Raw genomic sequence first — 18,200 nt, 5'->3', positions numbered from 1 at the left:
AGTGATCATTTGAACTTCTACTGTTATGGTAAGTTTAGTTACACGACTATACTTTCTGATTCTTATTAGGGAAAATCTTTAAATTCAGCAAGACTGTTCGTATTAAAACCCCCTCTAAACTTTTTATGTTACTCTCGAGGCTTATATATTTATATGTTATGGAATATCTTGTGTTCCCACATAGTTAAGTTCATGCAGGAGATTAGGAACTGTTTGTTGTTAAAATTGAAGACATTTTCCATTTGGTCTGAGGATGATAATTTAGTTTGCCTGAGTACCTGTCTCACTTAGTTAACCTGAATTGTTCTTATCTCTCCATTAGGGTGCACTTCTCTGCCCTGTTGACTTGTCTTCCTTATGAGACACCCCTGGATTCTCATATGAGAGTTTTGATATTTCTTTAAATGGGTTCTTCAACTTAACCCTTATAATTATGTGTTCAGAACCTTCTGCATTTTTCTGTAAGACAGGGTACTGCTTTCTAAGCCATGTCAGGTATTGCTTTGAATCAAAAGATCGAAAATCCTTCCTGTTTTCTTCATCTTCAGAATGCTGATAAGCATATGCTGCACCTGACAGAAAAGACTTTAGCAAGTCTGATCAACTGTTTATTTCATTTGGTCAGAATAAGCTAGGTAGCTCCACAGAAAGTAAACTATACCTGGTACTGTTTTTGTTATAATTGTGTAGGCATATTTCAGAGGTCACTATTCTTTTGTTTTCCATCAGTTGATTGCTTACATTACATTCCTTTTGGAAATGAGATCATCATTCTCAACAAAGCTTATTCTTCCTTTTGGAAATGAGATCATCATTCTCAACAAAGCTTATTCTTCCTGTGGTGTCTCTCTCTCTCTGTACAGTTTTCTTTTGTGATGCAATTGTTGGCTAATATGTGTGAAGGAGTGACTTGTTCAGCATTGTGCAAATGTTGCTACAAATTACAAATTTCATTGTTTGTCTGAGGCTGAAAGTTGTTTTGCTGCAGTAATGATCCATGGGATGTTAGCTGAGACCTCCACACAGCCTTTGCATTTATAGCTTAGCATTCTACCAAAATTCTAAAGGTGTAACAGCATATATGAATCCAGTTGAGTATTCAGTATATTAGCTCAACTCTCCATTCCCTGTTTTGTTTGTCTTAAAGCATTATTCTGGTATGGATGCAGTGTGACTGTGAAATGACTATCAAGATCCTTTCACTGCTAATCTAACACTGTCATGCAGTTGCAGGCTTTACTGTCTTCATAAAGTAGCGATTGTTAATATACATTAGGGTGTTCCTGCTGTTTCCATGAAGCTGATGCGAGGCACATTTCTACAGCCTGTTATTGTTATCATGTTCATATGGAACCCGTTTGCTAAGACTGGCATTTTCTCTCTTAGCCACTTTTGATGGAGTTAATTGCAGAGACTGAGGAAAAAAGAAGTATGTCTGCAATATGATGGCCCTGGGGTGGAGTTCTGCATACCATTTCTGAAGTGTGTAGACATATGTATTCTAGGGTTTCAGTTCTGAGAAGTGTCTGTCTAGTGCTTAGGCCACATCATATTCAGCCCAGCAAACCAGTCAGGGAGCAGGATCTACAGCTTAGCAAAATTCTTACTGAGGACCAGCCCCCCCCCTCCCCCGTCTCCCCCTTTACACTGACAATGACTGAAAATATGCATGCAAATAGTGATGTCAAAAATGGACTCTATATCTGTGGTTATACTCAATATTCCATGTAACTATGATTATTTGGAATCAGTAACCTCAACAGGAAGAATTTATTGAGCTACACTCTACAATCACTGGTTTCAATTTTGATATTACAACCACGAGGACCAGCCCTTGTCATGCCAGAAGTGTCCTCTAGTCTCTCTTTCTCTCTGAGACAGTCAATAAAATTGCCAGTCTACTCTCTGATACAAAAAGCAAAGTGAGAATGTGTTCTATACCCTGAATATATGAACATGTAAGATATTTTGTGATAACCCATCCCAGTGGTACAGACTGGTGATAATGTAGTCAACAAATGATAGCTAGACAAATAAATGGATGGATATTATGTTTTATATATATATATATATATATATATATATATATATATATATATATATATATATATATATATATATATATATATATATATATATTACAAAATGATTTGCCAAGAGCCCCAATTCTTGGCATTTGTGAAGCAGCTGCAAGAGATGCAAACTACTGTTGAAAGGTACAACTGTGTCAATTATGAGAGGCACTTAGCTGCATTTTTATAAGGATAAGGGTTGTTTGGAAATGTGAGTGCATGGCAAACCATGCTTGGGAAGATAGGAAAGGAGAAGGATATTCGCTTCTGCTGTTAAAAATATGTATACGTACACACACACATGCAGCTGTTACAGAGTCTACTACTGTTAAAGCTGCATGTCTATAGTTTGTGAAAAGTACATCTGTTGTGACTCAACTTCCATCTATACTCCAAAGTGTACAAATAATGGCCAGTAGTTTGTTGGGTCTGAGTTAATCTGAACCCAGCTTTTGCTCAGTAAAGAAATTATAACAGTTATTGAATTAAGTGATAGTCTGTACATTGCTGCAAAAGAACTGTTATTATATAAAAAAATACTTTTCACCAGTCTCGAGGTGTCTCTAAGAGGGGTAGCTGTTTACAGCAAGTCTGTGGCTGTTAAAATATATTTACTTAATAAGAGCAGTATTGACAAAAGGTTTGAAATAAACTGTCTTTTAAGGAGCCTGTTGCATGTACTAATGTCTGTAACTGGTGATGTTCTTTATGAAATCACTGTTGCAGTAGCCATTACAGTACGAGGTATATCCTGACAAGAATAATGTACATCTGGTCAGTCTACAAAGCTTCAGACTCATTCCTTGCACTTCATATGTCCACCCTTTGCACAAAATAGGATGCTGATATAAGAGGGAAGTATGGGTGCATCAGAAGTCAGAACTTTATTGCCATCAGTATGCTCATCTAGAATCACATCATCTTTGCATCTCGTAGTACCAGTGGTTGGCTTTAGCTACTTAATCTTTAGGCAGATAAATACACTACTGGAGACCCTTCCTTTTTCTCTCTAGATTTGTGTAAAATCTTGACTTATGTTAAACAGAAAGGGTAAATGTAGTTGTGGGTACCAAACCCCATATAAGGACTCTAGTTTTGTCTTTTGTTTGGGGAAGAACATGTCAGGTCATGTTCTATTTGCCTAATCTTCACTCCAAAAACCTTCTGGATTAGACTGAACTCCCTTTGTATGTTTCTAGAAACCGTACATGTAAGGGACATAGGGTGAGCTGCCATATTAATAGATTCTGCTGCAGAGGACCTTCTCCTTCAGGTAACAAAAAAAATTAAAAATTGCTAGGAAAGATAAGCAACAATACATGTACAATCCAGAACTCTGAAGTAATCTGTGGTTGATGAATTCGATAAGGAGCATGTACAGCCCTTGAACTATCAGTTGGCTTCTCTGGGCCTCTAGCACATCCTCTTTGAAGACTGCTATGGCCCAGGATTCTTTTATGTCTGAACAGACCATGTGGTGGAGTCAGCTGGGTAGGAAAGACTGCAGATTATCCCATTTTAGGATTAGGAAGGTGAACATTAGATTCTTGTGAGGAAAGACATCAATAGGTCACTCATAGAGGTCAGAACTATGACTTCAGCTATGAAGTCCATATGCCTGGACAATCCCCGAAAGCACAATAAGATTACTTAAGTATTTGTCCCCTCCTGCTACCAATTTTTCTCAGGGAATCAGGAAGAATGGTTTAACTTTACCCAAGGATTGTTTAAAGCCATTCAGTCTTTTCCATCTTCTTCCACTCCTTCTAAAAGTAAGTATGATTCAGTCTGACTATGAGTTATGGATTGGATTACATTTCTCAAATTCTATCCCCTACAGGTTGTGACAGTAAATACCCGAACTTTGGACTTCCTAAATGAAGAAATTTCCTTTGGTGATTCCATTGCAAATGAAATACTTTTTCAAATTTGGGGGGAGAGAATGGAGTCTCCTTATGCTAGCCTTCCAATTCTGAGAGCGATGGAGGATGCCTTGTCAACTGCATCTAGGTCACCACATTCCAACCACTTGCCCCCAAGAAGCCTGGTAGGTTTTATAGGATTCCAGATACTCTTAAAGTGTCTTTATATTAAAAAAAACCTCTGACCCTACCATTATTTCCTTAGAAGTGGGATAGGTACCAGAATGTTTTCTTCTTCTAATGATAAAGTCAGCAGAACATTTGACAGGTTTGGTAAAAAAGTACATACTTCTTCCACCCTAGCATTCAGAGCCATACGTTGCCACATTCATACATCTAAGTCCATTTTATCTAATATGTTACAATCTTGGCTAAGTTTCCAAATTCTGAGGCTAAATCTAATGTTAGAGAATGCTTACTTCAGCACTTCACATAACTAAACATGCAAGTAAATATGCCTGTGATGCTGTGGATGCCGTTTGCAGGTCTGCTGCTTCTGAGACAATGGTAAGACATACAGAGATTAGACTTCAAATATTTCTAGAGGATGTGAAAGCCCAACTGTTAAATGCTTCTGTGACTGAGGAACATTTTGTTTGGTAATTCTGCTACTGAAGTTCTCAAAAACTTTGAAAGAGGCAAACTTTTGCAGGGGGTTAATCATTATTCTTGTTTCCATTTGCTAAATACCAGAGTAATTAACATTCTAATTCAGAAGCAGTTTTCACAAATATTTCAAGTCAGGCCAACAAAAATATCTACCAAATAGCACTTCAAAAAGAAATGCCAAGGTAAAGTCCTCCCAAAAGAACAACTTATGTGGGTCCTTATCAACTATCTCCTCTCTCCTAACCCTACCCCAGTCTTCCTTGGAAACTTTCAGGGAATCTTTCCTTATGCATTCGTGCATGGCAAGCAATAACCATGGACTCTCATGTGCTGAGCATCATAGAGCATGGATATACTTCATTGGCCATCTTCTCCCATATCATCAAGGATTTATCTGCCTCCAAATGGTCAACTTCATCTAATACCTTAGATCTTTGCTGATTTACTTTACCAGGGGTCATAAAACCAGTCCCTCTTTTGCAAATAGGGACTTTTTATTCAAGTTTTTTTTTTAGTTTCCAGAAAAGAATAAATGTGATGGTCCATTTTAGATCTGTCACTTTTAAACACCATTCTTCTCATTCCAAAATTCAAAATGCTAACACTTTAAGCTCTCTTTTCCCCACAACTGTTTCTGGTCACCTTAAACCTATGTGATGCTTACTTACATATCCCCATTCATTAAAAAAGTACTTTTTAAGGTCCCGTGCCTAGGGATTGCATTTTCAGTTTACATCCCTTTGCTTTCATCTTTCCACTTCCCCAAGATTCTTCACCAGATGCCCTGCTCCAATGATTACTTGTTGCAAACTTCAGAGTACATATTTTCCCTTATCTGGAAGAGTGCCTGATTTTATCCACGACCTGCTAAAACACCTACCTTACAGTATGCCATGAATCTTCCAACCAATCTGGTATTCACTGTGACTCTAAAAAATCAGCTCTTCTCCCAACCCACAGATTAGTATTGGGATGCCTTCTATACATGTCTCTGATGACAACTTTTTGTCCTCCAGTAAAGATGCAAGTTTATCATCAACACTTTATCCAAGTTTCACTATAGGCAACTTCAACTGTGAAATAATTTTTAGGAGTTCTTTGGTACACTGTCTCTTCTATCCTTATGACTCCTTTTGACAGACTACTCATGAAAAAGTTTCAGTGGTATCTCAAATAATTTTGGATCCAACAATCTCACACTCCACTTTTTCCAGTCCCATTTCTCAGGTTTTTTTTTAGAAAGAGTTTATCTGGTGGGCCAAACAAGTCCATTGCAACCCAGGATTCCCTTTTTTGCCTCCCAACCCATCACAGACAATGCCCACAAATGCCCCAGACTTTGACTGGGGCACTGTTTCTCAGGGTGTCAAGGTAGGGTCCTGTCAAGTCATTGATTGGATGTTACATTAAGAGGTCTCCATAGAGATAGTCCACCAGTGGGGACACCCACCAATGTTTTCGTCTAGTCTAAACAGACAGCTGAAACTCTTCTGTTTCACAATACTTTGCACAAAGGCCTGGAAGACAGATGCATATTCAGTCCACTGGACGGGATGTTTCTTTATTCTCCCCTCTTCCATCTCATTTGCAAAGTCTTTCAAAAGATAAGAAAAGACTTATCAAATATGTTACTAGCTGCTCCACTGTTGGCCAAGACACCACTGATTCTCCCTTCTCATGCAACCAACCAGGGAAAATTACCAAAAGCTTCATTTCATTGTGGATTTGAGTCACACAAGGAATCTCTGATTTATCCCAGCATTCAGAATCTCAGTCTAACCTAAAGGATAATAGGCTTTTATTCCATTTTAGACACTTTTCTGTTGGCATGCAGCAGGTAGTGAAAGAGGCAAGAAAAACTGCTACTAGAAAGTCTTGTTTATCTAAATGGAAGAAATCTTTCACTTTGGTATCATAACAGGGCAGGACCCATCTCTAGTATCTTTGTAAATTGCCCAATTCTAGGCTCAACATACTGTACACTTCAGTAAAGGTACACCTCTCAGCCATTTTAGCATGTCTGCTTTTGGATCCCCTATTTCTTCTGTCTATCAAATTAGTCAGTTTCTAAAGGGGATTTTAAATATCATACCACCAAGGAAAATATGGTGCCTTCTTGGGATCTGAATTTTGTTTTGGAGAAATTAACCTTTCCACCATTTGAACCTGCAGCCAGCTAATCTCTTAAGTTTCTTTTTTAACCTGGAAGACTGCCCTGCTGCTATTTTAACCTCTTCATTTTAGATTTCTGAATTACAGGTCCTTAAAACTAACTTAGTCTTTTTTGGTATTTCACAAGAACATGATGACTCTCAGCATCAACTTTTCTTTTATGCCTGAAGTTTTCTCTGAATTTACTCTGTCATTATATACTGTTTTCTGTTTTCTATCCTGACCGTCAAAACAGGTGAAAAGTTTCTTCATTGCCTTGATTTTCACAGACTACTTTGATTTTACCTGGGCAAAACAAAAGATTTCAGGAAATCTAATCAACTTTTTATGTCCTGTCAAAGTAAGAAGAAACGACAACCTGTATCTAAAAATTATCTAGATGGTTTCACATTCCATTCAGGTCTACTGTTCCATCTGTGGCAAAAATCTGCCACAAAATGTCAAGGCTCATTCTACTAGAACAATTGCCACATCTGGGGCTTACTGGAAAGGGATAGACTTACGTATGTCTATATTAGAAGCAGCAGCTTGGTCCTTAGTTCATTCCTGTATACCAAACATTGCACATTAAATACTGTTTCTAGAGCCAGAATTGGGGCTGTTCTTCAGGGAAACCTGAACTCTGGTCCATCTCCATTCACCCTTTCTTCCTGAACCTAGGCAGTGATTCCATATTTTAATGGCTACCACAATAATGATCTCATGAAAAACATACTATACTCTTGTAGTTTACTTACCATAACAGTCAACATTTGAGTAGATTACTGTGGTACTATTAGCATCTTCCCTCCATTCCCCTTTTATTACTTTCCCTGGTAGGGTATCCTCCTTTTGCTCTTCTGACTTGACTTTACTTGGAACTTACAGCTATAGATTCCTCATTGCTTTGAGCAGGAAAGATCTTAGTTTTGGTATGTTCATGCATCCTACTTACTATCAAGTCCTCCTTTCCTAAGGATAGACATATAACATGGAAGAATCCTGACACTTTGTAAACTGGTCAGTTGTTTGGTATATTTGCCTGGATATATCCTGCACTATAAAGGCTACTCCAATAATTATATATCCAAACATCTACAGTTATTGTAAGTAAACTTCACATCTGCATTTTGGAGAGGCATCTATAAAAGATATAGGCATTCTGGATGATTGTGTGTTGCCTTTATTGAAAAGATGCTATACATTTAATGAGCATTTGTGTGACAACTGGAAGAAATGCACCTGCCTAACTGAAAGAAAATTGAAAACTTCATGTCAAAATTATCTGAGAAGCAATAGAAACTACATGCCTACTCATAATTTTTCTATAATTGCAACAGGAGTTATAGTCAAAATTATTTTTATTTTTGATACATTAGTAAGAGGAAGACATTATCCATTGCCTGTTTTTTGAGTTGTATATATAGTGGAATTAGTAGGAACTTTCTTGCTCTGTAACCCTTTATAATGTTTGTGGATGAATAACAGGTTACACTGGAATGACTTTAAAGAGTTTGTCCACCTGTATTCCTTAATAATGTTGATAAATACATAACAAATCTGATTGTGTTTTGAGTCCTTGCCTGTAGAAAAGATCGACTGCTTTAGTCTGTTTCCTAATGTACAGCTACAGACTGTAAGTAACACGTAGTTCTTGGCAAAAGCACTGGACTTTTTCAAAGTATGCAATGTTCTACTACATTTTGCTCAAACATAAAACAAATAATAAAATCCATGTTGTTATTCAGGTTATTTCAGCTAAGAATAAACATTTTCTGTTTGCAGTTGTATCCGTTCTTCAGCAGAAATTGTACCACATCTCAGGTTCATATTCAGGGTACTGGTTATTACAGTTAAGGTTAAAAGACTCTCATCACTACTTGTGAAATACCATATTTATCATGCATATTAATGCTTTAGTTAATCTGAAGATTACGCAAAAATTGTGATGTGATATTGTCAATCTCATCTTTAGTCTCACTGTTGGATTGGATCCGATCCATCAGATCAATCAGCCATTACATAAGCTCAAGTTCCTCAGTTTAGCTGGTGGGCATTTTTCCCTACTTATAATGCAATTCCCCAGCCACCTCAGATCTCGTTTGCCTTAGCTTAAAATTATCTTTTCACTTTCCTAATAGCTTAATTTCCTTGAATGAGTGTTCCCTAACCTGTTATCACCAGTTTTAGTTAGAGGGTGTATAACTCTTGTCCATTTTTTTATTAGAGGACATCCCCCTTTTCCTCTTCTTTCTTTCCTCCCTCCCTTCTTCTCATCCGTTTTACTTAGAGGATGATTATATTTAAAAAAAAAAAAAAAAACTTTTTGTCTACTGCATAGTTCCCTAGTGTGCTTGAGTGGTGTGTGTGTGTTTCTCTATATTTTTCTCTACTTGTTTCCCTGGCAATGTTGCAAAAACAGGAAGGGAAAACACTTGGATTTAAAAATGTTAAAAGTGTGGGGAGAAGATGCGCTTTAGCGATACACACACTCCATATGCACGTATGGAGCAGAAAAATAAACTGATTTTAAAGGGCTTATTAAAAATCCCTTTTTAAGAGGCAATTATGTCTGAAAACTTCTGAAAAACCACTAAAACGACATTCTCTGACTCCAAAAACTTCATCGGAGCCCAGTTCTAAAACTCCTTGATTGTCTGCTCCACCAGTTTCTTTGGAGCAGAGAGTGGCAGCCAGATCCAAGATGGTCTCAGAACCATCAGAACCATTGGCTCCAATGTCTTCAGGTCTTACAGAAATTCGACATCGGAGCCATTCCCCTTCCCAAGAACCAATAACTTTACGGCTCCCATCTCCACCACTAGCTAAGTCCAGGTCTCCTACATTGTCTATTTGGTCTACCAGGAGTTTATCTGATGAAGACATGGATATGGTTGTGCAGAGGCTGCTGAAGATTTGGCTCTGGCCAAACCTTTTCTGGATCTGAGCCCAAAGGAATTGGACCAGATGCAAACTCCCTCTCTGGTACCTGTTCCTCCTCCAATCTATCCCTCGGTTTCGAAGGCAGACTATTCCGATCTCCAGATCATGTCTGTGTCGGCTGCAGAGCCTTTGGTCCCCTCAGAGCAGGCATCTGCCCTGAACATTTCACTCCAGTCAGAGCAGGATGCCTCTAGGAGCCAACAATCTCTGGTCAGATCCTGTGGATATGACTTTGTCTCTCAGGGCTTCAGCGCAGGTGAGTTCAGTTCCTACCTCAGCCTTGGAGCTTCTTTTCCTAGAAGTCTGGATACCATCGGCTTCAACAACTTCTTTGTCAGATCCGGGAGACTCCTCATAGCGGGGGCAGTCTGCCTTCAAGGTTATGAGGAGGGTTTTGACTCCTTCCAAGTCAAAGCCACAATCTACATTGGATCTTCTTCCCACTTTGGGTCAGTTGCCTATCTCCTCTCATTTAACCCTTCCAGAGGATGATAGAGACCCGAGGCCTCAGGATGTCCACCAGGGGACTCCCCCCCCCCCTTTCAAAACCTTCCTAGACTATCCCACTCGGAAGAGGACCTGCAAAAGGAAGCATCTTGACTCCCCTGAGGAGTCTATCACATCAGATACTGACCTCAATGAGGTGGAATGGTCCCCACAGTCACCTCCTGAAGATGTCTCCTTTGGAGACATCCTCAAGATATTAAAAGATAGCTGACTGGAAATCCATCACCCCTTCACATAAGGAGTCAGTTTGCCTGAAGGCTTTCAGATCTCACCCATCCACCTCTTGGTTGACTCCTCCTCCTGACGAGCTTATGGACCTAATCTCTCAGAAGGTCTGCGAGACCCCAGATACCATAAAGCCTACTCCCAGAAGGCCAAACAAATATATAACTGCCCCAAAAGATAAGTTTAACTAAAGATGTAGCAGTCGATGCAATGGTCATGGCGGCATCCACCAAGAAAGAGCTATCGGAGACGAGCTCCTCTATCCATCCTCCTAATAAGGACACTGGATTGATGGATAGATATGGGAAACTGGTATTTTCTGCAGTGACCTTTGCTTTTTGGTCTCTGAATTACCTTACCCCCTTTACTAGGCTACAGAGGGGCCTATTGAAGGAACTTACAGACTCCCTCCAAGGAGCTGTAGCTGGTGCAGTAGCAGATAAGGATAATGCTCAGCTTGCCACCCTCAATTTGGTTGTAAACTCTTCCATGAGGCTCATATCTTATGCAGCGGATGGAATAATTAGGGCTGCAGGTTCAGGTATTGCTCTTAGGAGACAAGCCTGGATGCACCTTTGCGATTTCGTGGAGCCCTTCAAGTCTTCCTTTGTTAATGCCCCTTTTGATGGCTCTTCTCTTTTTGGGCCTAAAGTGAAGGAAATGCTCACCAGGTGTGAACAGGAATGCAAGACCTTGTCTGCAGTTGGAGTACGTTTTTCCACACCTATCAGACCCTTCCGTAAAGGTCAGAGAGGTAGTGGGAAGATGTGGTTCAGAAAATCCCAGAGGTCTTTCCGTAATACACAGGGTCTAGGTTCCCCCAGGGGCAGAGGTGGAACAATAATGGAAGATGCCGCTCTCATGGCAGAGGAGGCCTGCACAATCAGGGTTCCAAGAATCCTTCTTTGGCGGGCCCTTTCAGCACTCCTGAGAGAGTGCCAGATTGCTCGCCTCTGGAGGCAGTCAGGGGGCAATTGTCTCTGCTCCTAGAAACCTGGCAAAAGATAACTACTGACAGATGGGTGCAGAACATAATATCCAGGGGATATGTCATTCCCCTCTCCGAACCCGTTTCAGTTCCAGACATTCCACCCAGTCAAAAAGAACATGCAACCTTAGAAATTCAAAAGGTGCTAAGCAAAAGGGTCATCCAAGAAGTCTCCACAGGATATGTTTGTTGTAGTTATGGAGGTTTTAGTCTAATAATATGGTCTATTGTGCTTAGAATTGGTATATACCTTTAAGGGTGATGGACTGTTGATGATGTGGCCATGTGATGCACATAGTATTATGTGATATTACTGTTTGAGCGGGTATGACTCTATACACACCTGCAATGATTTTATGAATGATTATGGGGCATTGTGAGTATGCATATAAATAGTTTGACTGGATTTGTATTGTTTTATGGTCTGATGAAGCCACCAGTCCCAGTGGTGAAAGCACTAACCATTTGAATAAAAGTCTTGTACATTACATGACTGCTAACGTTGTGCTTCATTCGACCGCTTGCTTGTTTTTATTGCAAATTATTCAATGACAGAGCAGCTGTGGCTACTATAAGAGTGCAGTTAGCAGCAATCTCCAATTTTCATATAGGAGAAAATGGCTCTGTTATCATTTCAAACAAACTTTGCAAAGCATTTCTTAGAGGTACAACTTTAATTTGACCTCCATATAGAAACCCAGTACCACCTCGGGACTTGAATTTAGTCTTATCAGAAGTTATATCCTCTCCATTTGAACCAATGGCTATGTGTGAGCTTAAATACCTTTCATGGAAAGCACTCTTTTTAGTAGCTATTACTTCAGCAAGGAGAGTTAAAGGCCCTATCTTTCAAGCCTCCTTACATAATTGTCCACAAGGACAGCCTCTCTGCACACTAACCCTTCCTTTTTACCTATGGTAGTCTCAGAGAATAACCTCAGTCTCTTGATTTACCAGTGCTCTTTCCAAAATTTCAAACAAAGAGGAGTACACTTTACATGTTCTAGATGTTCAGAGACAGCTACACTTGTATTTGCACAGAACATTAGAATTTAGAAAGTCAGATTAACTATTTGTCTCCTATTCAGAAACTTGGAAAGGAGAACCAGTTTCTAAAGTAACACTAACCAATTGGCTTTCACAATGTGCATCTTTCATTTACAACTCTAACAACAAGACTATAGCAAATGCTATCAAAGCTCATTCCACCAGATCAGTATCTGCCTCCACAGCTTTCCAAGCTAATTTACCTTTTGACAGCATCTGTGCAGCGGCAACTTGGGCAAAGCTGCATACCTTTATTACTCATTACAAGTTAGATTTGAACTCCAGGAGTAAAGCTTCCTTTGGTTCTATGGTTCTGAGGAATATTCTCCCATGAGCCACCCAAGAATCAGGTAGCCAGTGATGCGGTCCCAACAGTGAGAATAAAGATGCAATTGACAACATTACATAAAGAAGTTATGTACTTACCATAATGTTCCATGTGTGCTGTCCATCTCATCCTTTATTCTCACATCCTACCTACCATAACCCCCTACCTACTTTCCCGGAAGATTGAGTAGCTCTAATTGGATTTTTTCAGGACTCTATAGCCTCAGAAATACTAGGGTTTTTAATATTACTGTAATGACATAATTTGCTTACTCACTTCTGGGGGCAAACAAGATCTGAGGTGGTTGGGGAATTGCATTTTGGATAGGACCTTGAGCTGATGTAATGGCTGAGACAGATCCAATGGAACGGATCTGACCCAACAGTGAGAATAAAGGATGAGTTGGACAACACACATGTAACGATATGGTAAGTCCATAACTTCTTTTTTATGAAACTCAGATATATATAGATTGAAGTATTTAAAAGGCAACTATAAAAGATATATATAGTAATGAAGCCAGTGCTGCTTTCATGTCTTTTTGTAGACTGATGATAAACTCCGGCGCCACTTGGCAGAAGCAATTGCCAGATGCTGTATGTGGGGTAACAACAGAGTTGCTTTTGGAGAGGCCAATGCAGTTGCTCCTTTAGTACGCTACCTTAAATCGAGTGATGCTTCAGTTCATCGTGCTACTGCTCAGGCCTTGTACCAACTTTCTCGAGATCCTAACAACTGTATTACCATGCATGAGAATGGTGTAGTTAAGGTGAGACTCTTCTAGATTTTTTTGTTAGTGGTGAATATCTTTCCTTATTATCCTTATTATTTTAACAATATTTTACCAATGTTTCTAGAATTTAATTTATATATTTGAAGTTTGCCTCAGAAAAAAGTTCCTTATCTAAAATGTAGTTTCTTTGTAAATAAATGCTTTGACACGTAGGATACCCTGAAGTGTCATGTGATGCAAAATGCTAGTATTTTATGGATATTTAACATTAAACTGTAGCAGTAAAAAAGATAGTATGAACACTGTACAGCTCCATAGGTGTTTTTTTCTTATTTTGTTGGGAAAGCATTCTTCCCTCTTTTTTAATATCTGCTTTCAACTGTCTCATACTTTTTATTATCCGTGTTCCACTTTAATATAATAGAAAAACAATAATGCATTTACACAGATATTTTTTATTGATAATGTATTTACACATCCATGTTTACTGGTAGTTGACAATTATTTTTTTTGATATGTGTTGAACATGAGGAGAAAAAAGAAAACTAAAAGTAAAAAGCAATTTCTTCCATTTCTTTAAGAGAGAGCTGATGAAGAGGCCTTTTAGCATGTGCCTTCAACTTCGGTAGCTGTTGAATTCTTGGGAAGAAAATGATTAATATTCAAGTCCTATCAGAAGCATTCTAAATCATTTAAACACCTTTTTCTCCTGAAGAAAACTTAATCAGTTAAAAACAAATAGTGTCAAAACACTTCTGAGCCAATTTTGCTCTTCAGATTAACTATATAGATTATCCAACTAAATATTCCATAGGAATAGTAAATTTTTTCTCCTGACAGCACTTCTTCTTCTGGCTTTTCCCAGTTAGGGGTCAACACAGCAGATCACCTGTCTGCTCATGACTGGCAATGGAGTTTTACGGTGTCAAGTTGCCAGCCCGGCGCACAACCTTCCACAGAAGGCACACACATGCATGCACTTACACCTAGGGCCAATTTAGAGTGTCCAGTCCACCTACAGCATGTCTTTGGGATGTAGGAGGAAACCGGAGCACCCGGTAAAACCCCACACGACCACACGGAGGACATGCAGACTCCTCACAGAAGGCACCCCAGCCGAGGATCAAATCGGAGAACCTCTTGCTGTGAGGCAGCAACGCTAACCGCTGCACCACCATGGCCACCCTTTCTCCTGACAGCACTATTGCCCTGAATTTAGTGATAACTTATGAAAAATTAAGTATAATTGTGAAGATTTTCAGGACAATCAAACTATTTATGTTGCTTTAACTTTGCAGCCAATGACAGACTATTTTGATTGAAATATCTTTAAATTTCTTTCTGGAGAAATTTAGGTTGTAAATGGAATAGATTAATTCTGGGACCCTTACATCTTTTTACTGTACCATTTCTGTCGAAGATTCTGTATGTAGTACATGAGAACTGCATTGCTTATTATAGCTCTTACCACTTATTGAGAATGTGAAGATGACAAATAGAAAGTCAGGTAAAAAGCAGTTTTTGAGCTAGCTCCAAGGAATAGAAGGATAAAACCCAGACAACTGATGCAGCTTGGACACCTGGTGAAACTTTCAAGGAGGAGAGAAATGAAAGATCTTAACCCACTTATCTCTCAGGGCGTGGCATGTTTGCAGGGTAGACAGGTTTATATCCCTTTCCAGTGGAATCCTAGGAGTGATGCACAACTCCGCATGGTCAACTGCAGATTTATGCTGCATGCATACAGGTGTGAACTCCTATACCACTCCCATTGCTTATCTGCTGGTTTATATGACTCCATCAGGTTTTTGGAAATGCAAACATTTATATGTTTGAGACCTTATGATAAGAGTTTCCAAAAAAATTGGGGAATGGGGGCAAAACAAATCAATATTTGCAAATTATATGTACCAACTCAGAAATTGCATTACAGTGGGGAAAACAGTAAATTCCCCTTTGAAGCAGTTCTATGTAGATTACAGTACAGTGGGGATTAGGGAATTTACCCTTTTCCCCACCGTAGTGGGGGATGCAGGAGGCTTGGCCCCCTGAAAAAAATGTAGATATGTTTTTTCTTTTATTTCAAGTTTTTTGTAAACTCGATCATATCGTTTTGACCATATGAATTTTGGATTTTAGAAAACTCAAAATCATGCAAACCCCTTATCCTCAACATGAATACCTTCAGGAAATACATGGCTCATCAAGGCTTGCTAATAAGTCAAACTATGAAGCTAACCCATCACCACAAACAGCAATGATGAATCAAAGGTCCATCATTCCACCCCCCCCCCACGCCCAAAGCGTATGTGCCAGTAAAGGGGACTGGCAACTCCAGGTCAGCAGAGGATAAAAAATACCAGCCAAACTGCTGACAAAATAGGTGGTTATGGGAAGGAATATGGACTCAAAGAGAAGTGCACTGTTGAGGCAGTTCAGTATAACCCATCAATGAATAGTTGCTAGAAAAATGTCTTTTTGAGAATAACTTTCATTACAACAAAGACAGTAAGTTCTATGTCACTGTTGGAAAATGGATTCATTCTTCAAATTCTACCACCATCATGCAGTTCATTTTCTGGTGCATATGTATTTTTAACAAAATTACCTTTTTAAGCATGTTGTCTTCTGATTTCAGTTTGTGAGACTTCTGAAGACAGTATGAAAAAAGTTATGAACATTTTGCTTACATCTCTTCTCCTGTGTTGATATGTACTCCTGATACTGCCTGTAGCTGCTTTTCTCCATCTCTCTTTTTTTTTTAATTTCTCCAAGTCTTTTGGGTTTCTAATACCATTACAGGAATGGACCCCATTCCTAAGTTAAAGTACAATTAAAGTTCATGAAATTAGTTTGTTTCAATCCTTGATGTTAGCCAGAAGTGGTCTTCACAGCACCCTCAATGTGCCCAGAACTGACTCCTCCTGCAACTCCTACGGAGTTACATTTATCAGTTACATATCTAAGTATGACTGTAAATTCTTTTTTATAAGACCCATTATTCCTACTACTAAACTGTCTGGGTATCCTTCTTCCACATTGCCCTCACTTTTGCCTGCAAAACCTGGTATTTTATGACTTTGTGTCTCTCTGTATGTAAGACACTGTATTCACTGGAAATTTCAATGATCAATGCTACTTTTGTCTTCTTTTCATGGACTACTATACCCATTTTTTTCATGTCTATTTTTTGAACTGTTGGTAATGGGTGATCCTATATGATATAAACTTCATCATTTTCTTATAATGCTTTGTGGCTCATGTTTCCAATGTGTTTCAACTACTTCAGTACTATAATGTTTGCCCAATCCCCAATGCAACAGTCTTGCCACATTATTATAACTTTCAGTATACAGTCCTTCTGCCATTAGTATATCACAACCAGCAACAAGATGTAGTTTCGACTGCTGACTTCAAATCAAAGGGGGGCTGCAGGAGACAGCTGAATGGGTGGGGTCAATGGGAAGGGGTGTGGCCAACTAGAAAGGGGAGGAGCTATGCTCAAAACCACAAAAACTAACTTTAATTAAATATGCTGCCCTGGGTGCTAAACCGTCATGAGAGTCCAATCAAGACAAAATGAAGTGTAGAAGAAAAAAAATATTTCAATGCAATGGCTGCATGACAGCTTACTCAATATCTATATGGAAACAAAAAGGTTATGAGGCATGAAAAAATAAATTGCTTTTTAAATACATTACTGGAATGCCAGTCAAAATCATGTATAAGAAAAACAAGCAGCACTCAACTCAAACCACTTCTTCTTGCACTGCAGTTTTAATTATAATTTATATTCAGCTTTATTAAAGTACCAAGTAACATGCTGAAAGTAGCAATCTCTGTGATGCCCCCACTTGTAAAATGTTTCTTATCCAAAAAAGACCTGCTGCCTGACAACTATCTACTTGTTTCATGGGGAAAACATGATCAAAGTAAAAAATGAAAAGCAAACAAGAAACAAGCTCAAGATACATTGCCTAAAGGATTACTGTACAGGTTATGGACCACACATGATAGTTTGGCATTCTGTTTAGTTTATGGGTAAAGCCTGCAGAGATGACTGGAAGTCTCCAAGTGTAATGAGCTTCTTAAAATAATGTCCTTTATTACAAATACTGTCATATGCATTTCAATACCCAAGGCTTATACATTATCTAGTTATGTAAGTATTCTCTGCATGGCAACAACAGAAAGGCTTTCAATGTTGGCAATTCTTTAACAGTATGCTTATTAAAGCTTACTTGCATCTTACGATCTCAGACAAGCTTACCCGATGGTCATTAAAGCATTGCTACTTACACACAGAGCAACAGGCACTTTCTGAGTAATAAGCATAAATCAACAGTACAAAAATATGACAGAAACCAGACCATTCTGCAAAATCAAGGACAGATGTTTTTTTTGGCACATTCAGTAGCCTGATTTTTATGTAATGATTTGGTTTCCATTCCTGCTTGACACCAATATGCTTTTGCTAAACTTAACAGGGAAGTCATCTTAGACTTATTCTCCTTGCGTTTTTTCATTAGTGTCTACAGCTATGATTAGGAAGGTTAAAATGACACTATATTAAATATACTTCTATTACTAAAGGATTCCTTTTTGGTCAGGTGGCTCATTTCCTGATTCAGGAGTTGGAACTTGAAGCGTAAAACAAATCATAATTGTTGCTCAT

The 18,200-nt window shown here is 38.8% G+C and overlaps 1 protein-coding gene across 1 annotated transcript in view; it reads left to right on the top strand.

Moving 5' to 3' along the window:
- ODAD2 (outer dynein arm docking complex subunit 2) overlaps positions 1-18,200 on the top strand; it is a 1,637,397-nt gene that overhangs the window by 1,409,344 nt on the left and 209,853 nt on the right. Inside the window, exon 18 of the mRNA XM_044066670.1 lies at positions 13,340-13,561. Within this exon, the coding sequence (XP_043922605.1) occupies positions 13,340-13,561 (222 nt within the window). The remainder of the gene's footprint in view (positions 1-13,339; positions 13,562-18,200) is intronic.

Source organism: Protopterus annectens, chromosome 3.part1, assembly GCF_019279795.1.
Source record: "Protopterus annectens isolate FY-2018-M chromosome 3.part1, PAN1.0, whole genome shotgun sequence".
NCBI lineage: Eukaryota > Metazoa > Chordata > Ceratodontiformes > Protopteridae > Protopterus > Protopterus annectens.
This window is presented reverse-complemented; position numbering and strand designations above follow the sequence as displayed.